Source organism: Notamacropus eugenii, chromosome 2, assembly GCF_028372415.1.
Source record: "Notamacropus eugenii isolate mMacEug1 chromosome 2, mMacEug1.pri_v2, whole genome shotgun sequence".
Taxonomy (NCBI): Eukaryota; Metazoa; Chordata; class Mammalia; order Diprotodontia; family Macropodidae; genus Notamacropus; species Notamacropus eugenii.
The window spans coordinates 304,865,785-304,892,858 of NC_092873.1; the positions used below are offsets into that span (position 1 = coordinate 304,865,785).

The 27,074-nt window shown below is 37.9% G+C and overlaps 2 protein-coding genes across 10 annotated transcripts in view; one reads left to right on the forward strand and one right to left on the reverse strand.

The window, feature by feature from the left end:
- Positions 1-22,383, reverse strand: part of MINDY1 (MINDY lysine 48 deubiquitinase 1) — a 43,318-nt gene extending 20,935 nt beyond the window's left edge. For 2 of the 5 annotated variants that reach the window (XM_072644751.1, XM_072644747.1), the window contains exon 1: positions 22,202-22,382. The gene's annotated coding sequence lies outside the window, so the exon portion shown is untranslated. Of the gene's footprint in view, positions 1-22,201 lie in introns of all 5 variants that reach the window. The other 3 variants (XM_072644748.1, XM_072644746.1, XM_072644749.1) reach the window with 2 other exon arrangements.
- The window catches only part of PRUNE1 (prune exopolyphosphatase 1), a 48,207-nt gene that overhangs the window by 3,798 nt on the left and 17,335 nt on the right, over positions 1-27,074 (forward strand). For 2 of the 5 annotated variants that reach the window (XM_072644741.1, XM_072644743.1), the window contains exons 2-4: positions 24,791-24,883; positions 25,275-25,477; positions 26,384-26,568. In XM_072644741.1, coding sequence (XP_072500842.1) covers positions 24,791-24,883; positions 25,275-25,477; positions 26,384-26,568 — 481 coding nt within the window. Of the gene's footprint in view, positions 1-22,988; positions 23,009-24,769; positions 24,884-25,274; positions 25,478-26,383; positions 26,569-27,074 lie in introns of those variants that run through there. The other 3 variants (XM_072644744.1, XM_072644740.1, XM_072644742.1) reach the window with 3 other exon arrangements.

The window sequence follows — 27,074 nt, forward strand, 5'->3', positions numbered from 1 at the left end:
AACTGAGGGTGTTGTCCAGTTTAAGCAGCTTTCAACTTGTGAGGAATGAGGGTGGTGACTGAGAGGTGCACCTGTTATTTTTCTCTATGAGTCTGGGCCACCTTCCCTAGTCTGATGTCTGTGGCTTTGTTTTCAAAGTTGATTGGCAATAATCCTGTGTTTCAGTAGATCAGTTTTCTTCACTTGGTTTCCCTGTGTTCTTTTTCCTGATTTAACTTTCTGGCCTCATCTGCTGTTTTAGGATAGTTCCATCCCTGCTTGAGGATCCACTCTTATATCATTATACTGTGGACCTCTGTATTTCTGCTCTTGGATACTTTTCTTCCATTTGATTTGTAAAGCCTTTAAAAAGTTGAGCGATCACTGTAGCATAAGGTGATCAGGAAGGACTTCAAAACAGGAGCAGATTGAGATTGTAAGGTCAGGCTGTGCTGGGCTCTGAGAATCCAAAGATAAACAAACGTGAAATAGGCCCTGCTTTCAAGTTGTTTATTTTCTACTTGGCAATTTCAAGTGCATACAGAAATAAGTCTAGTACATGGATAGTTGAGGAAGAAACACTTTGTCATAGCTCAGGGAAGGCATCTTAGAAAAGGTGGTACTTAAGCTGAACCCTGAAGGAAAAGGATTCTGAGAAGTGGGTATATTCAAGAATATGTTACAATTAAAACTAGTAATCAGTGATCGAGGGTTGTGTCCTTCTAGGGCCTCAAGTGTGACCCTTTGACTGAATTCAAACTTCATAGAACAAATCCTCTTAAAAGGATCTAGAAGGCCACATGTGGCCTCAAGACTGAAGGTTTCCCACCCCTGGTAGACTCGTAACTTTGTGTCAACACTATGCTAGATGCTAGGGAGAGAAATTTAAAAAGTGAGCTAGTTCTTATCCTTAAGGAGTTTACATTCTCCTGGGAAATATACGTTTACAAATAATTAATGCAGTCTGTGTACCCAGTAAATGCACCACAGTTGGAGGGGTTGGGCAGGTAGGGCACTAATAATTGGGGAATGAGGAACAGGCCTCTGAGAGAAGGTGACTTGTGAACTAAGTCTTGAAGGGAGTTTAGGTGCTTATTTATATATATTTATATGTGTATTGTTGTCTTCCTCTTTAGAATACAAGTTTCTTGAGATCAAGAATTGTTTTATGTTTGTCTTTGGGGGTTCCCAGTGCCTAGCGCATAGTAGGTACTTAATACATGATTGCTAGTTGTTTAAAGAAGCAGAGATGAAGAGGGAAAACATTCCAGACATAGGTGGAAGGGTGGGGCAGGGGATGGCATGGAGCCTGTATAAAGGTAGGGATGTGGGAGATTTTGTGAGTTTAGAAAACAGTAAATAAACCATTTTAGATGGAGAGTAGAATGTATGAGGACGAGTAATGTGTATTCAGCCTGGAAAGATTGAAGTCAGATCACAAAGGGCTTAAATTGCTAAACAGAGAAGTTAGTGTTAATTTTGTCCTAAATGCAGTGTGAAGCCATTGAAGGCTCTTAAGCAGCAGAGTGATTTTGACCTGTGTTTCAGGAATTCCAATTTGGCAACTCTATGGAGGATGGAGTTGGACTCATTAGAAAGCCATTGCAATAGTCCAGGCAAGAGGTGATGGACTTGTACTGGAGTGGTTATGTTGTGAGGATAGTAAAGGGTTGTTCAGAAGGCAGAATTGACAAGACTTGGCAACTGATGAGTTATATGGAGTGAATGAGTGAAGAGTTGAGGTTGACTCCTATGTTCTGAACTTGAGTGACCAAAAGAATTGTGTCATCAGCAGAAACGGAGAAGTTTGGGGAGGGAGAGACATAATGAATTCTGTTTTGGACCTGTTGAGTTTGAGAAGCCTCAGGGACATATAGGTAGAGATGTCCTGCAAGTGGTTGGACATGTGGAACTGGTCATAAGTTATTGTCTAGTAGACAAATGGTCAAAAGACAAGAATGGTTTTCAGAAGATATGTAAACTACAAATTACTACTTGAAAAAATATTTGCAATGACTGATAAAAAGATGAATACATGTTAAAATAATCCTAATGTGTACTATGTGTATACTACCTCATATCCCTCAAATTAGCAAAGGTGTTAAAAGATGGGAAAATTCCTTTTTGGATGGCCTGTCTTCCTACAGACTTGCTAATTCTCTATAGGTGGGGCTGTGAATGAGTTCAGCCATTATAGAAATCAGTGTGAAATTATGCAAGGAAAGTTAATAAATTATTCATATCTTTTAATCTAGAGATACTACCACTGGGATACATCTTAGTCAGTTTACTGACATTAAGAAAAGACATGTATAGAAATATTCAAAGAGTTATTGTTAGTGATAACCAAAAGCTGGAAACAAAATATGCTTCCAACAGTTGCTTAACAGTCAAACAAATTACTTTGTGTGACTGATAATAGAGAAAGTAACTTATATAGTGGATAATCTGCTGGACTTTGAATCAAGAATTGATTCAAGTCGTGCCAGTAACACTTAATCTCCCAACTCCATTTCTAAGTCTCTGGACTTTTCCACTTCCTTGGCAGCTGCCTTCTCACTCTGTCCTTGTGGCCCTCTTCTTTGATTACTGAATGATAGTCAGGGACCACCATTTCAGGAGTGTATTTCAAAGCAACCTTATTTGCTGCAGCTTAATTTAATTTCGGTTCAGATTGGTTCAGAAATGACACAGTCTTAAGTTTGATATGTATATGTATACTAGTAGTAATTTTTAATAATAGTAATAATAATAATGGTCTCAATCAGTGTGTCACAATCAGTAGATCTCAATAGGCATATCACAATCAATAAGTCTCAATAGGTATGTCACAGTCTTACCACAATTGATAAGCACTGATGGAGGAATTATCTACATCTAGATCACTTGGCTGGTGAGTCCCAAGCCAGCCTCTGGAGTCCTGTGCTGGGGAATCCATGCATGGGGGGTGAAAGGGAGGTCTCCCAAAGATGTCTCAGAACTACCTGCCCTCTAACCAAGAAGGCATTTTGCTAACTAAATGTGTGATTGATGGGTAAGGAGCTGTTCTCAAAACATCCTTGAGAGCATTTCTCTTTAGGATTGTCTGATTTTCTTCTGGCTAAGAATAAGATTAGTAGAGGTCAGATTACAGGCATATTGAGTGAGGTCAGAATGTCCTAATAAATGTATGCATCACAAGGTGGTGCTCAGGTTGTACATCCTTAATTCCCTCCTGACTCTATTCTAGACTCTGGATTTTTCCACCTCCTACTTAGCACGCTGCCTGTGTGGATGCCCTTCTCCCTTTCATGTGTTGCCTTCTTTAATTTTAATGCCACATATAAATCTTTATTATTGTGCAATATGGAATTAGGAATATGAAGGTACAGAGGAAAATAATAGAATGGTATGAAGTGATACAGAAGAATAAAGCAGACCCAAAAGAATGATATACACAGTGAATGCAACAACATAACTCAACATGGAGTCAACAAAACTGGTCAAAGTACCAAAGTTAAAGGATTTATTCCTCTTCTCTGTTAACAGTCAATAAACAGTTTTTTGTTTGTTTTTGTGGGGGGCGGTCTTTGGGGAAAATATTTATTGTATCAAACACAGATGATATAAAAATTTGTTAGTCTTCCCACCCCCCAGTAGCAGGTTTAGCCATATCATGGAAGATGTTAAATGCCAGGCTGAGAAGTTAGCATTTACTCTGTTAACAGTAGAGAACTGTATTAGCAGTGGAATTTTAGAACAAAAAAGTGCCTTAAGATGGTTATTCTAGTAGCCTTATGGAGGATGAATTGGAGTGGGGAAAGCCTGGAAGGAGGCAGATTAATGAGGAGGCCATGACAGCAGTGCAGGCAAGACATGGTAAGGGCATCCATTTGAGTGCAGAAAAGGACCTAGGGGAAAGAGATGTGAGGCAAGTGGAATTATCAGTATTAAGCAGTTGATGGACATGGCAGATAAGGAAGGAGAGTAAAGAGTCATGGATAACTACAAGGTTTGGAACTTTGGTGACTGAAAGGATGGTGGGTCCTCAACAGAAATGGGTAAGTTTGGAAAAGGTGCATTTGGTTAAGTGGAGGAAAGATGAATTCTGTTTTGGACCCATTGAGTTTGTTGTGCCTTTGGGCAATCAGGGAGGAGGTCCCCAGCAGGCATGTACCACCCTATCTAGATTTCTTGGCTTTGCTAATCTGAAAGTTGTTTCTTTTGTTTAGCTTTCTTCTATTCTTGCTTCTGTTTTGGTCCTATTCTCTTAGTGCACATGTAGATCTAGTTGCTCTTATCCTCTTGGGATTCACCTTCACCTCAGGTATTTGAAGATGACATTTCATCGTTGATTTCTGCTCAGTCTTCTCTCCAAGCTGGTTACTTTTAATCCCAGTGATAATGATGTTGTTAGTGGATTTTGGTTCTGGGATCTGGCTCAGCCTGATTTAACTTGCATTGAGTTAGCACTAATCTAAATGAGCTTTTTGGAAAGGTTTGTACAGAGACCTATGCTCTCCAAGTGCATTTTAGTCCCAAATTGTAGCTGTTTCTTTGCTGCTTCTCCATTCCTCTTAATTTTCTTTTTTCAGTTCCAGGGCCATATTCCACTCTTGTTTGTGTCCTCCCTCTCTCCCTCCAAAGGATATCATATCCTAATACCGCCTTTGCAAGTGAGTTATATTTGTGGTCACTTGTCCTAAGTGCTTTGTTGTTTCTTCAGTCCACATCTGCCCAGGCAGTTGCCTAGTATCCTGGAAACCTAAAGATCTCCCTCATTCATTAAGGCAATAGCTAGGAAATGAGTGAGTGGATAGGGAGCTGCCAGGATAGGGGCTTGTATACTTAGTTTTCCCCCTATATTCAAAAACTGCTCAATACTTTGAAAGAATATATTTCTCTAAATTTTTGTGCTGCTTGACATGAATAAGATGTGGCTTCTTCTCTATTCAAAGAGAATAGAATAGAAGGAGAGTCTGACTAGGTGACCTAGGAGGTTCCCTTCCCAAAAAGCATTTGTCTAATTGGTAACATACCCAGTACTTTTTTGGTCCTTTACCCGATAGGGATATTTCAACCAAACAAACAAGCAACATGTATAATAGCCTGTTTAAAACAAATCTTTGTATTTAACCTTCAAACTTTTGTAAAAAGTCATTTCAAACTGGGCACTAAGAAAACAACAAAAAAACACTTAACTACATGTACATGATGTGATTAGATCATCTTGGAAGTATTCCTCTTAAGTTTAAAAACTTAGTTTTTAACTTGGTGTGGTTAGGATTTACTATAACTACTTAAAAGTTTTTTGAGGTCTTGTGGTTATTAGAACATTTTTAAATGAAATTTTAGTCACCATCCTATTTAAAGTACCACAATAACTTTTAAAAATAACGTTTATTTTCAGTTATAAATTCTCTACCTTCCACTCCCCCCTCCATCACATCCTTGAAAAAGCAAAAAAAATGAAAGCCATTAAAAACAAGTATAGTTAAGCAAAACAGATTCTCCCACTAGCCATGTCCAAAAAAAAAAAAGCCTCACTAGTGAGTCCCTCTGCTTTCTGTTTGGAGGTGGGTATCATGTTTCACCACGATTCCTCTGAAATGTGGTTGATCTTTGTATCTATCAATTCTTAGTGTTGTTGTTATTGTATAAGTTGTTCTCCTATTCACTTCACTTTTTATCAGTTCATACAAGTCTTCCCAGGTTTTTCTGAAACCATCCTTTTAATCATTTCTTACAGTAATAAATGTTTATTGATTTGATGAAGCATGATAACATTCTATCAAATTCATATACCATAACTTGTTAAGTTATTCCCCAATTGATGGGTACTCCTTTCATGCCATTGTAAAAAGAGCTGCTATAATATTTTTGGAAACATGGATCCTTTTTCTCTTTCTTTGATCCCTTTAGAGTATAGACCGGGTAGTGATATTGTTTGGGTTAAAGGGGTATGCATGGTTTAATAGTTTTTAATGCATAGTTCCAGATTGTTTTCTAGAATGACTTGATCAGTTCACAGCTCCGCCAATAGGGCATCAACATATCTATTTTCCCACAGCTCCTCCAGCATTTGCCATTTTCCTTTTTTGCCAACTTTGACAATTGGGGTGAGATGATACCTTAGGGTTATTTTAATTTTAGTTTCTCCAATTACTTGTGATTTAAAGCATTTTTTCATATAGCAGTTGATAGCATGGATTTCTTTCTCTGAAAACCATCTGTTCATATTCTTTAACTATATTTCATTTGGGGAATTATTCTTATTCTTATTCCATAATAATTTCTAAATAGAAATGGGAGAGATTTGTACAGTAAGATTATTACTTTATTCAGAGGTACTCTAGAAGAAAAACTTGAGACTGTACTGGGATAGGTGATTTGGAAAAATCCTATAGTCTTTTCTTTTTCCTTAGCATTAGTCATGTTTAGTTGTTTACTATTCCCTGCCTTGGTTTATCCCTTTATCTTCTTGCCTTGTTTCTAACTCTTCCAGGAAGTCTTCAGGACCTGATTGAGGTGTACAGGATTTGTGAACTTCCCTCATACCTATAGTCATTCTTATTTCTCCCAATTACTCATTGCCAAAAATCACATATTCCCTTAGGATCATAGGATCATAGATTTAGAGCTGAAAGTTACTTTTGAGTTCTTCTAGTCCAACTCCCTCATTTTACAGTTAAAGCAAATGAGGTGTGGAGAAATCAGGTGACTCTTAGGAAACAGGCTGAGATAAAAGTTGAAAAAGAAATCCATAAAGAGAAGAGCCTGGGGCTCTGGGCTCAATGCGTGAATATCATGCAGTAAATGACAATCAGATCTCTTGGACACTGATGGTTTTAAATGCATTTCATTTTCAAGTAGCTTGATATCTAGGGAGGTGCCAGGCAGCAAGGTTTAATTATAGCAGCTGACATCTCTCCTGCCTTAGAACTCTTATCAGCAATTTGGCTTTTCAAAGCGATTTAAAAATAAAAATTCCATTGGCAGCTGTTATTCTTGTTCCAGCCTTGGATCTGAACCTGCTAGGGAAAACTTCTATGTCTTAAGTTGAAGAGCAATAGTCATGTGAAGAATCCCTGAGAATGACAGGATTAACAGGGGTATCTGGAGAACTAAATAGATTTTGTGTTTATGTAATACTTTTATTTTCCCATTTCCTTTGCATTTTGTTCTAATGATTTTTAAATGTAGCACTTCTGTCTATTTTTGAAAATCAGAAAAACCTCTGTGCAAATAAGCTCAAGAAGGCAAGAAATTCAAGGGTACAAGAGAGTATGAAGTTAAACTGGTTAACAAACTGTAGGGTTTAGACTGCAAAGGGAGGACAGGTAATGCCAGAACAGGGATTAGTCTTCTCTTCTTCAGACTAAATCTCCCTTGTTCCTTCAACCAAGTCTCAACCTTCCTTTAGGAAGGGGTTTATTGGGGGTCTTCCTAAAGGTTGGTGCTCATTTCATATTTCTTTTGCGCTACTAAAATTCTGCTTTGCTCATCGAGTGCCTTCTTTGATATAGCCACACCATACTGGGTGGTTTTGTGCCACTGTGCCAGAGACGGCAAATGATGTACACATCCTAACCCTAAATACCTCAAAAAGCTTGATTTCATTGGTTTAGGTATTCCTTTAACACCTCCATGACTACAGGGTGTGTGTCACAGACCTGTTTGGCAATCTGATAAAACTTATTCTTAGAATCATGTTATTAAATTAATAAAACAGATAAAATGTATGAGATTACAAAGAAAAGCAATTATATTGACATTGTTATCAAAATAGTAGAAAAAAACAAGTTCATGGACTCCTAGTTAAGAAATTCTGACAGTATATGGGTTTATGAGTTGCTGTGACCAAAAGTATTGGCCAGTTAGCTGGTTCTCTGATGATAGATGTATAGTTCATTCCCAAGTCTGTAGACAAAACCTTTCCATAATGGCTGTATCCACAAAGTTTGCATTTCATTGGCATAGCAAGAACCCAAAGTCACCTCTATGACATGGTGAGGCTTTAAAGTAGGACTTTAACAGAAAACATGCACAAGTTACAAAACAAAACAGTACCTAAGTATATGAGAGGTACAGATTGGTAAATGAGGTCTGAGTAAGGAAACCTCATTATCAGTAAAAGAAGAATCACGAAAGTTCCAAATAGTAGGTAGTATGTGAATTAGACTTTAAAAGACAAGTAGGAATTCACCTTGCCATAAATGAGGGAGGATGCCATTCTAGGCCTTGGGAACAGTATAAGCAAAGTCATGGAGATAAGAAAGCAGAGGATATATACTGGGGATAGTGAGTAGGGAGGGCATGTTTGGCAAAATTACAGAGCGTGAGAAGGGAATAGTGAAAGATAAAGCTAAAAAAAGGAAAGATATGTTAAATTGTAGAAGACCTGAGATGACAGGCTGAGTTTGAACTTTATTCAGCATTAGAACTAGAATTCTGTGTTCCAATCAAACTAGCCTACTAACTGTTGTTCAGGCTTGCTATTCCATCTTCCCCTTTCATGCTTTTGTAGAGACTGTCTCCTCAGTCTGTAATGCACTTCATCCTCATCTTCATCTCCTGCAATCCTTGTCTACCTTCAAGGTTTAACTAAGGTGTCATTTATTCCATTAAGCCTACTTCACCCATTCAAGCTATTTTCCCAAATATCACCTCCCTTCGCAGCAAGTGTCCTAGAAAAAGTGTAGATTACTTATTGCCTCCACTACCTCACCTTTACTTCTCAATACCATGAACTGAGCTTTTGACTCCACTACTAGACTGAAATTGCTTTCTCTCAGGTTACCAGTGATCTCTCTTGATAAACCAGTGGCTTTTTCCAAGTCCCACCTTTTCCTTCTTGATGTCACTACAGTTTTTAATTTCATTGAGTTCTTCTTGGAAAAAAGAATGTTCATACTCCCCTTATTCTTTTCTTATCTGCTGAATGACTTCTCATTTTAAGAAGCAGCATCCTCAGAGTTTTGCCTTGGATTTTTTTCTCCCCCTTTCTCCTGACTTTCTCTAGTAATCTCATAAGTACCCTTGTGGTCAATTATCTGTCCTCTTAATATTCAAGCCTACATCCTCTTTTCTGAAGTCTAGCCCTATATCACTACCTGTCACCTTCATATGGATGTGTATAGACTTCTCAAATTCAACATGTCCAAAATGGAACTCATTTTCTTCCCTTATAGACCTACCCTGACTTCACATTTCCCTATTTCTATAGAGGGTACCACGATTCTCAAGTTTGCAACCTTGGAGTCTGACACTGTACTTAACTGCACCTTATTTGCCTATATCTAATCAGTTGTCTAGTCTTGTTGATTATACCTCCATAACAATCTTGTATCAGTCCCCTTCTCATACCCTGGATTCAAGCTCTTATCACCTCTCACCTGCACTGTTACAGTAGCCTCCTAAATGGTCTCTCTGCTTCCATTATTTCCTCTTTGCATTCCATCTTCCACATACCTGCCAAAATTGTCTTTTTAAAGTGGAGGTCTGACTGTATCATTGCCTTTTAAAGAAGTTCTCCATTATCTCTAGGATAAAATACAAACTCTTCAACTTGATATGTTTAAAGCCCTTCACATTTAAGTTCCAGCCTACCTTTGAATTTATTTTTAAATTTTTCAGTTAATTTTTTTTTATTTACAAGCATTTATTTTTCTCTCCTTCCACCTAACTCTACCTTGGAAAAAAGAAAAATGAAAGCTTTGTAACAAATATGCAGTGCCAAGAGAAAACATTCCCTTATTGGTCATGTCCAAAAATGTGTCTCTCCTGCATATTTAGCCCATCACTTCTGTCACAAGCTGGGGAGCATTCTTTATTGTGCCCTCTGGAATCTTTGCGTTGGTTGATCACTGTTTTAAGTCTCCAGCCTACTTTTTTATTTAGTGGTTTTTTCCTCCCAATTAAATGAAAAACTATTTTTAACATTTGTTTTTAAAATTTTGAGTTCCAAATTCTCTCACTCCCTCCTTCATTTCTCCCTTCCCTGAAAAGGCAAGCATTTATACATGTGCAGTCATGCAAAATGTATTTCCATATTAGTCATGTTGTGAAAGAAAACAGAAAAAAAACACAAAAATAAAGTTTAAAAAAAGTATGCTTCAATTTGCATTCAGACTCCATCTGTTCTTTCTCTGTAGATGGAATTTTACATTATCAGTCTTTTAGAGTTGTCTTGGATCATTGTATTGCTGAGAATACCTAAGTCATTCATAGTTGATCATCATACAGTATTGCTGTTTCTGTATACAGTGTTCTAGTTCTGTTTACTTCACTTTGTATCAGTTCATGTAAGTCTTTCTAGGTTTTTCTGAGAGCATCCTGCTCATTACTTCTTGTACTACAATAGTATTCCACACAATCATCTGCCACAATTTGTTTAGTCATTCCTCAGCTGATGGATATTCCCTCAATTTTCAGTTCTTTGCTACCACTAAAAGAACTGCTGTAAGTACTTTTTGTACAAATAGATATCTTTTTTTATTCTCTTTGGGCTATAGAACTAGTAGTGGTATTGCTAGATCAAAAAGTATGCTTGATTTTATAGCCCTTTGGGCATAGTTCCAAATTGTTCTTCAGAATGGTTGAATCAGTTCACAATTCCACTGAAAATGCATACTAGTGCATTTAAATTTTCCCTCATCTCCTCCAACATTTGTCATTTTATTTTTCTGTCATGTCAGTCAATCTGTTAAGTGTGGGGTGGTACCTCAGAGTCATTTTAACTTGCATTTCTCTAATCAGTAGTGATTTAGAGCATTTTTTCATATGACTATAGATGGCTTTGATTACTTCCTCTGAAAACTTCCTGTTCATAGCCTTTGGCCATTTATCAATCAGAGAATACTCTTATTTTTATAAATTTGATTGTTCTCTATAGATTTGAGAAATGATCCAGCCTACTTTTCTTGAGTTATTTTGTTACTCTTCTTCATTTATTCTTATGTACCAACCAAACTAGCTTACTTGCTATTCCTTAACTGTGCATTCCATCTCTTCTCTGAGCCTTTATACTGCCTCATATGCTTGGAATGTACTACCTCCTACACCAGTGTTCCTCAGAATGGTTAGCATCCTTTAAAGTTTATCTATACATCCTTTGATAACTATATCTAGATCACCTGGTTATTAGCATTTTATCTCCCCTCATGTGTGTTCCTTATCTGTTTATATGTTGCATCCCCAGCAGAATGTAAGCTCCTAAAATGCAGGGACTTTTGTTTTTTGTCTTTATATTGTCAGCACCTGGTACTATGGTTTCTGCCTAGTAGGTACTTAATAAATGTTTATTGAATTAAATTGGGGAGACAATAAGAAGTTACTGAAGGGCTTTGAGCAGATTAATAACATTTGCTGGATCTGTTCATATAAAGGAAGGTAAATCTGGAGCATTCGTAACCGCAAGCTGATTCTGGAGTTATCCTAATTCCAGAGCTGCCTAAGCTGTCTTGGAACATAGACCAAGGAGTGCTAAATCATTCTATAGTCCTCTACTGACTCTTCCTTTTGTGCCCAAAGCCATGCTCCCTGAGAAAAGATCAAAATGTATATTTACTGCAACAGTAAATTGTTACTGTTTTTTAATGTGATTTGAATTGACCTTCAGAAGAACTGTGGAACCTGATAGATACATAATTCTGGGAGGTCATGATGACTCATGGTTTGTTCAGTGACATTTACCCTCAGAATAGAACTTCTGTAAATCATGAGATCATGAAGAATTATGGAAAACTGAAAAAGGAAGGATAGAGACTTAGAAGAACAATAGTATTTGCTATCTGGGGTTCTAAAGTCTGTTGATATCTATTGAATGGGCTGTTCAGAATTCCAAAATATTTCAAAAGTCTAGCAAAGGAGATAGAGAAGGAGCAGTCTAATAGGTAGGAAAAAAATCCAAGAGAATGGTATCTCAGACCTTTTCTCCTACTTGATCAGCAGTGTCAGAGGCTACAGAGAGGTCAAGGAGTAAGAGGATTGAAAAAAGGCCATTGGATTTGGCAAACGTAACAGCAAGGACCCCAGCATATATACTTTCCTTTTCTAAAAGGAAAGTAACTTTTGAGGGGTCAACAATCATTTTAATCAAACAATACACCAACAGAGAAAATAAAGCAGAAATACAGACCAACAGACAGGGCTTCCAACTGTCTGACCATAAGCAATACATATATCACAGATTAACAGACAGATCCAACTATCTGACCATTACATACATACATAGTTACCAGCGAGAGAAGCACCAACATCTGAGTTTTCAAATCCAGAGGGCTCCTTAGTAGCTACCCAGAGTCTCATCTAGCCAAACAAACATTTCCAATGAGTAAGCCCCAAAGTAAAACCTTACCTCAGAGTATTTATACACTTTTCCGCACTGGAGGGTGACCCTCTAACCCAGTGCCTCAATAGAAATTAACAAAAGGTATTGAGGCCTATCATCGAGTGGGGAAAGATCTTTAACTCTTCCCCACCACCCACCATTAACCTTACATTAACAGTATAGCCACTAAGAGATCATTAGTAACTTTGGAAAGAACAGTTTAAGTGGAATTATTAGGTAAGAAGCTTGATTGTAAGAGTTTAAGAAGAGAAAAGATGGAGGTTTACAACCAAGAATAATTTAGTCTTTTATCCAATCTAGGATTGGCAGAGAGAAACAGATATGGAGGTCTTTGGACACTGAGGATGGGTCAGGCCAGGAACATACCACATGCAGAGGGCTCCAATGTGTAGTGAGAGCACCTGAGCAAGCTGAGGTCCCAGACCTATGTCAAGGTGCTGTGATGGCTTTATGGCCCTGCATCCAGTTCTGGTCACAATTCCAGAATATACTGAAAAGGAGACCTTTGCTTGAGGGTGGGAGGAAGGGTGATGTTACCAAGTAGGATCTGGGCTATGTATTAAGATAGAATGAAGTTCAGAAACAAGTAGCAGTGATGTAGCTAAGACCTCCAAGGGCAAACATTCTCTCAATTACAGCTTCTAGCCAAGCCTTTAGGGGAATAACCAGGGTAGGAAACTCAGACTAAAGAGGAGTCTATAAATCTATCACTTAGATACAACTAGTTGATAGGGGCTGAGTCTAGCAGCATTCTACTATTGCTCAGACTGAAACCCAAGTCAGTAACTTGTACAGCTCAGACCAGGGGAGGGGTCGCAGTTAGATTTTGCCCTGTATTAGACCTTTTTGGGAACTCTGAAAGTTTGCAGGTCCCCAGCCTGAGCTGGCCCTGAGATTCTGGAACAATTAAATACACATTACCCCCAAGAAAACTGGAACAGGACCAGCCCAAACCTATTATAGTTGTAGGGGAGTTCAATACACAAATTGAGAAAAAAAGAATGATTCTAAAACATCTTTAAGCAGAGCCTTACAGAAAAAAAAACCAAAACACAAAACCACAGCTTGGGAACAAACTCAACTTGAATCAAGCATTTAAAATGTTTTTATAAATGAAATGAGAGTGCTTGAAGAAAAAATTGGAAGACAAATAAGCACTGTAATAGAAAGAATTAGAAAGGAAATTAACAGCTTGGCACAAAGAGGTACAAAACTTTTACCCAAGCATCAAACTCCCTTAAAATTTGAATGGACCAAATAGAAGCCAATAACTCCCTGAGGCAACAAAAAATATTAAAACAAAGTCAGAAGACTGGAAAAAAATGGAAGAAAATATATGATTTTCACAGCAAGAACAAATGACCTGGGAAACAGATTGAGGAGAAAATAATTAAGAATCACTGGACTATCTGAACCCCTTTGCTAAAAAAATAGCCTAAGCATTCTATTTCAAGAAATCTTAAAACTGCCTAGATCTCTTACAACTAAAGGACAAAGTAGAGATACAATCCATTGGTCATCTCCTAAAAGAAAATCCAAAATGAAAACTCCCAGAAACATCATAGAAAAAATCCCAAGTTCCAAGTAAAAATATATATATATATATGTGTATGTATGTATATATGTATATATATGTGTGTGTATATACATATACATATGTTGCAAATAGCCAGAAAGAATTCAAGTACTGAAGAGTCACAGTTAGTAATAAATTGTTATTGTGTTTGTGCCGAAGTTTTTGGATTTTATATAATTAAAATTATCTATTTTACATTTTGTAATGCTATCTATATTTTTCTTTGGTTTTAAATTCTTCCCTTATCCACAAATTTGACAAATAAACTATTCTATACTCTCATAATTTACTTATGGTATCACTCTATGTGTAAATCATATACCCATTTTGATCTTAATCTTGGCATATAGTGTGAGATGTTGGCCTATACCTAGTTTCTGCCATACCGTTTTCCAGTTTTCCCAGCAGTTTTTGTCAGATAATGAGTTTTTGTTCCAAAAGCTTTGATTTTGGGGTTTATCATGTACTAGATTACTATGGCCATTTACTATAATGTAATGTATCCCAAATCTGTTCCAGTGATCTATCACTACTTCTTAGCCAGTACCAGATTGTTTTGATAATTGACCCCTTTATAATACCATTTGAGATATGATACAGCTCCACTACCTTCACATTTCTTTTCATCGACTCCTTTGATATCCTTGACCTTTTGTTCTTCCAGATGAATTTTTTGGTAGTTTGATATGGCACAATATCACACAATTTAGCAGACTCCACTGTAAAGGAACTGAGAACTTGGAATATAATATTTCAGAAGGTAAAGAATATAGGCTTATAGCCAAGAATAGCTTACCTGGCATAACTGAACATAATGCTACAGGGGGAAAAAATGGACCCTTATTGAAATAGAGTACTTTTAAGTTCAAATCCAGGAGTGAAGATAAACATCAAAAGATAAGACTGAATTAAAAACGATAAGGGGCTAAATGAAGATAAATTTCTTACTTTTATGGGGAGATGATGCATTCGTTCCCTCTGAACCCTGTCATCTTCAGGGGTCATAGAAGGAGATTAATTATACAAGACCTGAGAGTAGTTCTGTTATTTCTTCATCTTAACAGAAGAATGGAATGAGAGGAAAAGAGGAATACATTAGAGGGATGAAGGGGAAAAAGGAAGGTTAGGGAAAATTAACTCACACAATCAGGGTTTAAAAATAAACATCTCTACAAATAAGGGGAGCAGCTGACAGTTGAACTTCACTCCATATGAACTGATCAAAGGAAGGAGGAATATAGAATACACATGCACATAGAAATACATTTCACTCTATTGGGAAATAGGAGGGAAAAAGGAACAGGAGGAATTAGAGGGGAGAGTAGATTGAGGGAAGAATTAGTCCTAAACAAAACTAACTCTAAAGATGTACAAAATATTTATAGCTCTTTTTGAGGTGGCAAAGAATGAGAATCTGGCGGCGGGGTGCCCATAAATTGAGTTATGGATAAACAAATTGTGGCATCTAAATGCAATGGAGTGGTTGGTTGTTGTCCTTCATTCTTGAAGAAGACCAAAATGACATCACTTTGTTGGGAGTCAAGGTGCAGTGTGTCGTGCTGTGGCTGATCAGACCCCAGTACAAGCTCAGAATGCTCTCTCATAGGTCAGGCACAAATTGTCCATGTGCATTCTCTAAATTTGCACATCTTGTATTTCTTTTGAGCTACTGCAATTCTGCTTCAGTTATAGAGCACAACACCTTCTTTGATGCAAGCAAGCTATACTGGGCAGTCCTGTGCCAGTGTCTCCCATGTCACATAATCAGTTTCAGAATTCTTCAGACAGACCTTGAGAGTATCTTTGTATCACTTCTTCTGAACATCATGTGAACACTTGCCTTTTGTGAGTTCTCCATAAAATAATCTTTTAGGCAACTGTACATTTGGCATTCAAACAATGTGACCAATCCCATCAAGAGTTGTTCTCTGTTTAGTATTTGAATGCTTGAGTTTGGTTTTATTCCTTTTGCTTCATTTGGCACAAGCAAAAAAGTGTGTCAGATGTGTGTGTGTGTGTGTGTGTGTGTGTGTGTGTGTGTTCTTTCCACAGTGATGTAAAGGATTAATTTATTAAGGTGTTGGGAACATCTGTTAGGAAACTGGTACATTACTCTGAATGGTATGAGGAAGTCTGTATTAGGGATAGAGGGAGGAGGGACAGATGCTAGAGAGAGAATCTATAGAACTTGGTAACTAATGGGAAATGAACAGTGAAGCTTCATTATTCCTCTTTAAACAGAGTTATCCCCATGACTTCGATTTTCTCTCTGCATGCTCATACTAATCACTCACCAACCATTTGGGGGAAAACTATTCATGATCCTCTCCTCCCTTTCTTTTACTCCAATCCCATCCCACTCCTGTTCCACTTCAATCCTGCCCATCTTCCACTATGCCCTCTGGAATTCCTGTTAAGATATGAACCACTTCCCCTTCATCCTGTAACCCTTTTTCTCAAATTCCTTCCTTCTACCTACCCTCAGTGAGAACTGGCTTCACCTTGGCTACACTGCATACATGGCTATCCCTCTCTAACACTGACTACTATCTTCTTTCACCAACCCTTTCCAACCCCTAACTTCAAATCCCCTGCTTCTCCTGGAGGGAGTTTGTTCAGTCAAATCAACCAGCCTTTAATTAAATGTTTTCTAGTATTTGATTTGGTGCTAAGTGCTGGGAATAGAAAGTTTCTGTCCTCAGAGAGTTTACCTTCTTATAGTGGAAGACTCTACCTAAAAAGAAGTTGAAAAATAGAGGGAGAGAGTAGGCACATGGAAGGAAATGCTGAGTCTGGACTGTAGCTCCTTCAGAAAAAAGGCTTGGGTACCCTAGGCACTATCCAAATAAGAGGTGTCAGGGTAGCCTATACTTTCAGTGCAGAGGTCAAAATAGTAAAGTCAGGAGTGGAGTCTAGAAGGCAATGAAGACATGAATCTGAATAAGCTTTGCTCCCTACTGTCATTTTCAGACTTTCTCTTTACCTCTTTCAATCCTTGCCTCCTTTGAAAGCCCACTCAATCAGAATTTTTTCTCTTGTCCAAATTATGGAGGCTATAGAATACTAACCCCCAAATCATTCTCACATTTTATCAAGAAATTTAGCATCTAGCTCATCATTATCTCTCCTCCCCAACTCCTACTTTTATGGTAGGGGACTTTGCTGATCACATACATGTTCCCTCAAATTCTGTAACCTTCCACTTCCTTAATCTCTTTAATGACCTTCAGTGGTGGTGAACCTGTGGCTTCTTGTCCACATGTGGCCCCCTAGGTCCTCAAGTACAGCTCTTTGACTGAATCCAAGATTTGTTATTTGAAGTTTGGATTCAGTCAAAGGGCTACTGCACTCAAGGACCTAGAGGACCACATGTGGCCTTGAGGCCATAGGTTCCCCACTCCTGAGCCCTATACCTTCACTTCACCACTAGATTTCATCATTACCCGCAAGTTTTCCACTTGCCTGATTAGCAACTCTGGTCTTCCCACATCTGATATTTAAGAAAAAAAATATTAAGGCTGTACTCTGCATTTTAGTCATAGGTCTGACAATTTAATTTAACATTCAAGTGATACTGGCTTAGTGAGAGATTGTAACAGTAAGCACCCCAACATACACAGGGGGGCCTGCTATCACAGGTTCTTAGATCTGCATTCATAAAAGAAAAACAACTTTCAAAGGGTTAACAGTCACAGTAATCAAGCACATATATCATTCCTTTAACCAAGCACATATGTCATTCACCTCTTCTGGGGAGTCAGCACCCTGAATTTCAAAGAAAATACAGAGAAATCAAAAGATCAACAGACATGGCTTCCTCTGCCAGAATTCAACAAATAAGTCCAACTGTCTGACCATAGTTAACCAGAGAGGGAAGCACTAACATCTGGGTTTTCAAAGCTATGGGGCTCATTTATCAGCTTCCCAGAGCCCTCATCTGACCAAACAAACACTTCCAGTCAGTAAGCCCCAAAGTAAAACCTCACCCTCAGAGTATTTATACTTTTTTTAGAGTCAAAAGGCAAGCCAACCCTTGAGTTGAGAGGTGTGGGGTTCCTACAAATCTTCCCTAATCAAACTCCCGTTAATGGGCAGGCAAGATCTTTGATCACATTAAAATAATTAACAATACAAATACATATACTGTTTATAGTTAAAGAAACTCTCCTTTCTGTGCTTCTAGTAAAGACTCTTGATTGATAAAAGCAAGATTCGGTCAGAGGCACTTGATTATACTGAAACAAAAACAGCAAAAGATCCTATTTTGCTTGCCATCACAGAGCTCAATTAGAGGTAACATTATAGTAATCTTGAAAAATATATGCACAATATATTAAAATACAATTTTGGGTTACTATTTCAGGTTACTTAAATAATGATGGTCATTATTTCGTTCTTTCCTTCAGTAATTTAAAAGGGACTCCTTGTGAACAGTATCAAAAAATCTCTTCTATTGAAAATAATGGCTATATATATACACACACATACACACATACATGTATTACTTTTAAGGCTTACAAAGCTGTTCAAATATCATTTCACTTCATTCTCACAACAGCCCTGAGAGATAGGTATTGTTATTGCCTTTTTACAGATGAGGAAACTGGGGCAGAAAGCAGTTAAGTGACTTGCCCTGGACTCAACATAGCTTGTAAGTATCTAAGGCCAGATTTAGACTCAAACCTCCAGACTCCGTATCTAGTGCTCCTGCTTTGAACTGCACTGAACCCTTTATTGACTTTCAAAATCTCTTCTGAATATTGGAATATTCTGAACATTTTCTTCAAAGAGAATTGGGGACTTTCTTTGGTAAAGTCAAGTCTACAAACATTAATTACATTCTGTGACCCTGGACAAATCACTTAACCCTGTTTGCCTCAGTTTCCTCATCTGGAAAAGGAAATGGCAAACCACTCCAATATTTTTGCCAAGAAAACCTCAAATGGGGTCATGAAGAATTGGACATGACTGACTAAAGAACAAAATATGCTAAGTGTTGGGTATACAAGCTTAGAAAGGCAAAAACATTGCCTGATCCCAAGGAAATTAGTCTTAGACAATATGCAAACTGTGAACAGGCTAGATATCTATGGGATAAATCATAGATAATCACAAAAAGAAGACATTAGCATTAAAAGTGATTGGGAAAGCCTTCTTGGAAGCCTGAGACTTGGAGAAAGCTTGGAGGTAGAGATGGGAAGGGAGAGAATTTCTGACCTGAGGGACTGCCAGGGAAAATGCCTGGAGTCAGGAGTATCTTGTGTGAAGAACAGCTAGGAGGCTGGTGTCACAGGAATCTAGCAGTATGTGGTAAGTAGTTAGTTGTGACAAGATTTGAAAAACAGGGAAAGGATTTTATTATAAAGGCTTTAGGAGCAAAGTAGAGGATTTTATTTTTGACCCTAGAGATGACAGGAAGCCACTGGAGTTTATTGAACAAGAGAGTGACTGGGACTGACCATATTTAGAAAGATCAATTTGATCTCTTGATGGAAGATGGACTGAAGTGGGAAAAGGAGGCTAGGAGATCCACTTTTGAGTGGGTTACTGGCCATTCCCCTTAGGTGAAGGAGAAGACTGCCCTCAGCCTTAGTTGAATCTAGAACCCTATCTATCTATGCTATGCGGTAAAAACTGTGATTGTGTTAACTTGGTGGAGTTATTCTTTGTTTTTTATTTAGTTTCCACCTTTTATCTGTTTCCTTAAGAAAAATCTTTTGTCCTTGATCTATTACCTACCTTTCTAGAGGGGAAAGGGGGCAAACCATCTGGAAAGGGCTTTTAGACCAAAAACTAAACTGAACTTGAAAAAAAAAAGGTGGATTTTTTAAAAAAACATAATCTCCTATCATTCTACCTTTCCTATACTTCACTCCTCTTAAACCTATTTTTAAACTTTGTGGAGATTTCCAATCCTTCTCTCACTGCTTTCTCACAACATTACACTTTCTCTGACTTCACTTTCTTCCCCTTCTAATCTTGGTCTAGTATTTTGTTTATTTATTATTTTTATTATTTAGACATTCTACACTGTCTTCTGCTCTCAATTCATTTGCCTCCTGGTCCTGTCACTATTCATATCTTGCCAAACCTCAGCCTTGGATGTCTCCTGCCATCTGCCTCTACTACCAGCTGATAAATGCAGTTGGAGAAAATCTTACAAGTTTGTTCACTGGATACATTACAGATTCATGGTAACTGACTTCTACTATGCCTCCCTGCTGCAAATCAGAGATTTCCTGGCAGCAGCCAACCTGTATACATATGTACATGATCCTGTCTTCTCTGGTCTTTTCCAGCAGATTGTTTCCTCAGTTATCTCTCAAATCTTCAACCTCTCAGAACCCTGTTGGTTCTTTCTCTACTGCCTCTGTACTAACCCAAATTTCCCCCATCATTAAAAAAAAAAAAACTTTACTAGACCTTATTATTCCCTTAAGCTATCACCCACTTACCTTTCTTAACCAGACTACTTGAAAAAGCTTTCTATTCCTTGCCTCTACTTCCTCTCCTATTGCTTTTCAGTCCTTTGCAATATAACCACTAACTTTATTACTTAGACGACTGCTGTCTTCTAAAATCTCCAACTATCTCTTAATTTTAAAATTTGATGGTCTTTTCTCAGTCCATTATCTGCTTCTCTGCAGCTTTTACCACTGTTCATCATCTCTGACTAGATAAACTTTTCTTGAGGTTTTTAGGACAGTGGAGAGACAGTGATTTCTCCTGGGTCTCCTACTTCTCTATACATTTCTTCTCAGATTCCTTTGCTGACTCATCATCCGTATCATTCTTCCTAAGGCCCTCTTTTCTTTTCTCTCTACATCATTTCTCCTAAGTTTCATTTTCTTGTTGCTGCAGATTGTGGGAAGTAAGAAAGTTCTGTTGTCCACATTCCTAAGTGATAAAGGTTGTGACCTAGCATGAACAGGTTAGAGGTCAGAAAGTAATGCACAGGCCCAAGGAGCTGTGTGAGGAAGGGGCTATCAGAGGGGAGAACATGGAGTCACATGGCCAGGGGACAGTGTTGAGGGAGATCCAAAGTTCAGAAAACAGTATAAGAAGCCCCATCTTCCTGTATGTGTTGTGGTCTTTCTGTAACCTTACTGGAGGAGGCTACCCATCCATACAAGGGGAATAGACATAAAGATTAATAAAAGCTTTCCTGATTTCACAACAGGTATTGCTCTTTATTTAAGGTGAGCATATTTCTCACTGATGGGGGCTTGTTAGGCTTACTTCTAACAAGATGATGCCCAGATTTCTATATGTGGCCCCAGGCTTTCTCCAACATAAGTCCCTCACATCAGCCATTGCTTATTGGACATTTCAAAACTGAATGGCCCAAAGATATTTCAAACTCAGCGTGTCTAAAAGTGAACTCATTGGCATTCTTTCCTCCACTCTTCCTAAAGTCACTATTTTTGTTTAAGGCCCTACAAGCTTTCTAGTCTCCCAGGTTTTTAACCTTTCCATTATTCTCAATGTCTCACTTTTCCTCATCACGTATATATCCAGTCCACTGCCAAATGTTTCTCAGTGCACATCTCTGGCATCTTCCTTCTTCTGTATTTGAAGCAGGCCCTCATCACTTCTTATATAGATTATTTTAACATATTCCTTGGTATGACTCTTTGGTCTCCCTGTTCCATCTTTCCCCATTCCTATCCATCCTACACTCTGCAACCACAGTAATTTATCTTTAAGGGCAAATCTGACCACATGACTGACTCCCCTATTCATTCAGCTCCTGTGGCTCCCTTCTGCCAATAGGACAAAATATTAACTCCTCTGTTTAGCTTTTCAGACCTTTTACAAATTAGCTCCAACCTATCTTCACAGTGTTAATAGACTTTACTGTTCCTCCTGCACTCTCCAGTCAAACTCACTTTTCTGTACCTCATACAGGACATTTACTCCATTGCCTGTCTCCTTACCTTTGTACTGGCCATCCCATGTGCCTGAAATGCACTGTCTCCTTACCTCTTCTTCACAGAATCCTTATATTGCTTTAAGATGCAACGTAAGCACCACTTTCTCTTTTCTTTTCATTTCAACATACAGTGTGGCACAGGAAAGGATTGTATATGAAATTTCAAATTTGCATTATGCAGAGCTTGCTTTCTTTTAAAGCATATAATAAATTCAACATGAAACTTTGCTTGTTTGGGATTCCTTCTCAACTTTTAGTCAGGGAGGGGGGAATCCTATTCCTATCCTTTCTCTTTGTTTTTACCTTCCTCCCCTTAAAAAAACTAAAACAAAACCATTGTAACAAATACACATAGTCAAGCAAAACAAATTCCTATACTCACCATATCTAAAAATGTATGTCTTACTGTATGCTGAGTCTGTCATCTCTGAGGAGGTGGGGTAGCATGCTTCCTCATTAGTTAAGTCTTTAAAGTTTTGCTTTTTACAGTGTTGTTATTTTATAAATTATTCTCCTGGTTCTGCTCATTTCTCTCTGCATCAGTCCATAACTGATAAGAATTCTCAGGTTTCTCTAAAACCATCTCTTTTGTCATTTCTGACAACACAATAATATTCCATTATATTCACATGTCACAATTTGTTCAGTCATTCCCCAACCAATGGCCACTCCCTTGGAGTTTCCAGTTTTTTTCAAGCCTTGTACATGAAACCTTTCCTGATACTTCCCCAACTGCCAGTGCCCTCACTCCCAAACCACCTTGTATTTGATTACTTTATATGTATTTTTATGTATCCACTTTATATTTATGCTGCACATGTTTATATATGAACTTATATTACTTCTAAATAGGGATTGTTTCTTTCACTTGTATCCAAGGACCTGGAAAAGTACCTTGTACATAGTGGGTACTTAATAAATGTTTATTGTTTGAACAATTGAGAAGGAAGAGTTAGAGAGCATCTTACTAATAGGAGGCTGAGTAAATGGTGGTGCTGTTCCCAGATACAATTGAATGAGAAGGAGCAGGTTTGGAAAGAAAGATATTGAGCTTGAGACATCAGTGTGTTTGATGTCATTCCCTAAACTGAGATGGATATCTGTGTCTGAGGAGAAGCATAAACATTAAGGAAGCACTTCCTATGAAGGAGACCCAGTGGTTTGGGAGGTAGAAAGGACCTGGAGAATGGTAAGTCTCTGAAAGCCGAGGGAATAGTGGGTTGTCTCTCCTTGCCAAAAGCTGCTGAGGACAAATGGAAGACGATTGAAAAAAGGGCCTTTGAACTGAATAATCATTGGTAACTCTTTTTTTTTTAGCATTGTTATAAATCACTCCCAGCCAGGAAGCTCCCTCTACCTTTGCTTATCCATTCAGTTCAGCAATTGTCTTGAGATTTGCCAGGGGCCCAGATAAGTTAAATGACTTGCCAAAATAATAGCATTGGTCACTTTTAAGAAAGCCATTTCCACCGAATAGTGAGCACCTAAGCCAGAATGTAAGAGGGTTAAGAAGAGAGTAGATCTTGAGGAGGTGATGGTATTGGGTTTAGAATACTTTGTCCAAAAGTACTTCTTTTTTGTGAAGAGAAGGATCATTGAGTCAGGTTGGGGTGGGGGGGGGTGTCTGGAGCTGGATTGTGTAGAAGGGTCGAAGGAAGGATTCTCTTCCCTCTCCCCTTCCCCTCCCCCCCCCCCCCAGTAATTAGGGAGATGAATATTTTTGTAGGGAAATGGAATGGAACCAATAAAGAAGAGGAGATTGAGGATGTGGGAGAGGGAGGGTTGGGAGGAAAAAGAGAACTTTTAAGAAGAATAAGCTTCAGCAAAGGAATAGGTTTGCCTATATGTCGAGAGGGAAAGAGAAGAAAATGGGTAAGGTTCCTGAACACTTAATACAGTATCTCTCTAAATGTGGTGGTTTGAAATGTGGTTGTGGCTTTGAAGAGAGAAGAAAAAGTTTGAAACAATCATTGTGGGGAATGATATGAATTCATTAAGGAAATTAGAGAATAACCAAGAGGTCTCTTCAGCTCAGATAGGAAGAGGGCCATAAAATCAGTATTGTTATATCTGTTCTTTTTCTTGTTCCCCATCTGTGAAATGGACACATCATCAAAATACTGCCCACCTGCTTCACGGGGCTGTTGTGAATAAGAGACCCTGAAATATATATATTTGTGAAACCATGCTGTATACACTCCTGTTTCCTTGGATGTGGATAGCATCTTCTTTCACAAGACCTTTGTGGTGAATTTGGAATTAGTTGGTCTTTCAATGTTGGGTAGAATTTACTTGTAAATCCATCTGATCCTGATGCTTTTTTCTTAGGAGGCTCATTTATGGCCTGTTCAATTTCTTTTTTCTAAAAATAGATTTATTTAGATATTGTATTTCCTCTTCTGTTAATCTAGGCAGTTCATATTTTTGTAAATATTCTTCCATTTCATTTAAATTGTTAAATTTATGGGCATAAGATTGGATATATAATTATGTTGTCATATAATTGGATGAAATAACTTTGATTTCCATCTGCATTAGTGGTATATATTCATTTGCGTTTTTTAATACTGGTGATTATATTGTCTTCTCTCTTTTTAAAATTATGTTAACCGATGGTTTATCTGTTTTATTGGTTTTTTTTCATAAAACCAACTCCTAGTTTTATTTATTAATTCAGTGGTTTTCTTATATATATTCAGCACTTTGATTTTTAAGATTTCCAATTTGATGTTTAATTGGGGATTTTTAATTTGTTCTTTTTCTCGTTTTCATAATTGCATACCCAGTTCATTGATCTGCTCTTTCTCTGTTTTATTGATAGAAGCCTTTAGAGATAAAAATTTTTCTCTGATTATTCCTTTTTCTGCAATCCATAGTTTTTGATATGTTGTCTTATTAGACAGTTGAAATCTTAGATTTTTCTTAGTTTCCTGTTTCCCTCTTTTCCTAGCCACCTCCTTTCTCTTTTCAGGAGTCCCGACCTCTTCATGTTGTATTGGGAAATGAGGCCTGTGACTTGGACTCTATGGTGTCTGCTCTTACCCTGGCCTTCTACCTGGAAAATGTGAGTGCCTGGGGTAAGGTTGTAGTGTAGTCTTCCTAATTCAGCTTTCCACTTATCTGTCTTTGATTCCATTTTCCCAGGCTTCTGTATACTAATAATTGTCTTTTCCTTCTAGCACTTAGACTTCAAAGTCATCTGTCTTTTCACTGATTTTCATATCCTTACTTTTAAGGGTGGTATTTTAAAATATATAGATAAACAAGCACAAAAATGTCTGTCACTTAAAGTTCATATTATGATTAGTGTCATAGATAATAACAAAGTAAGGTCCCAACCTGAGATTATGTCAGCCTGCTTTGCCATCTGTGTGTGTGTGTGTGTGTGTGTGACCAGCTTTCCCTTTTCCCATCTACTTTTAATACACCAAATTTTTTTTCACCTTTCTACCCAGACATCTGAGTCCAAGGCAGCCTTTGTGCCAGTTTTAAATATCCCACGCTCTGAACTAGTTCTGAGAGGTGATAGTGTCTTTCTACTTTCGGAACTTAACATCCCAGAGTCCTCCTTGATATTCCGTGATGAAATTGACCTTCATGCTTTGCACCAGACTGGACAACTTACCCTTACCCTTGTTGATCATCATATCCTGCCAAGGTAAGGGTAACAGTTATTAATTATCAGTATTTATCAAGTATTCCTCCTGTGTGCAGAGCTTATATAGCTATATTGGAAAACACATAATCTTTTGCAAGAGGTTCTCAGTTGAATAGTTGAAGATGAGTGACAGACTGGTAGTAACCAAAAAATAAAAAGTAATCTCTCAAAAATCTTTGCTCTACAGTAAGTAGTGTCATGGATAATCCAAAACAGTTAATAACCCATTCATTTTTTGCTTGGTTTTGGTGTATTATTTATAGTAATGCTTAATATTATTGCCATGGTAGCCAGTGTATAATGTCCTTGTAACTCTGCTTTTGAAGAGAGATCAGAAAATTCCTATATAAAGCCGTATGACTTCTTGCTTACCTTTGAGTAAAATCTTACAGTAGATTCTGTAAATATTCTGGTAGTGTTTGTTTTTGTTTTATACTAATGTAATGATCCCATTCCTATTTTTCTACTGGAAAAATCATCATAATACATAAATTTATCTTCCTAATAATGTTTGACTCAAACTAATATTAAAATAAGCCTTGCATTTCCCAGCACACACTTTAACTGGTAGCTAGATTTTGGATGGAGACATCCCAGAAAATATGCTGAGTAGCAAAGAAAAGACAGTTTGGAAATAAATACTTACTTCAGATAGTATATAAGATAGGTAATCCACTCATGATTGAGAGGTGATTGCAGTTATCAAAAGAATTGTACAAGTGAACTGAGGGAAAGTGTGATACTTGAATTAATGATCTGGAAAAGGGCTAACGGTCCTGGAGGGTTAGCTTTAGAGTCCCCTGAGGACCAATATATGACTTTTTTGTGAGACCCATAGATTAGTAGGGGACAGTTGGAGTTTTCTCCCATATCCCTATTTTTTTCTCTCTCCCCCACCCCTCACAGCAGTGACGCAGCTCTAGAGAAAGCTGTAACAGAGGTGTTGGACCACCGGCCCCTGGAGCAACAACACCCTCCTCCCTGCCGAGTAACAGCAGAACTGGTGGGGTCCTGTGCCACTCTAGTGGCTGAGAGAATTCTTCAGGGGAAACCGGAAATCTTGGACTGGCAAACTGCAGCACTTCTGCATGGTGAGGAGATTGTCAGGGAGGGAATGACTGAATCTTCTTCAAGTCCATCTCAGTACAGACCAAAGAGCTTTTTCCCCTTTGCTCATTGGGAGCTATCCTATAAATAGCATTCAGTATTTGTCTGAAGACTTCTGGGGTAACTTTCATTTGGGACATTTGTGGGGAGGAAGACAGAAGGGAATAGTAGTAACCTGCACTTTGCAAGCTGTTTAGTAGCCCAACATCACTGATTTTTGCCTATTTTGCTTTGAGAAATCTCATCTATCCTTGCCTCTGATAAAAGTTTTACAAGCCTGGAACAACTCTGCTTCTTTTTATTTCTACTTCAACCTCAGAGTCTTTTTCCTTTTCTACTTGCCTGGGATTTTGATAACTAGTCTTCATTCTCAGTTTATAAGGGAAGGAGAAAATAAAATCAGCACAGTGCTTCCCAGCCCTTTTTCCTCCAGTGAATTTACTCCACTCCTTCCAATGCTGTGTGTTCAGTTACTTTGAAGGAAGTGTTT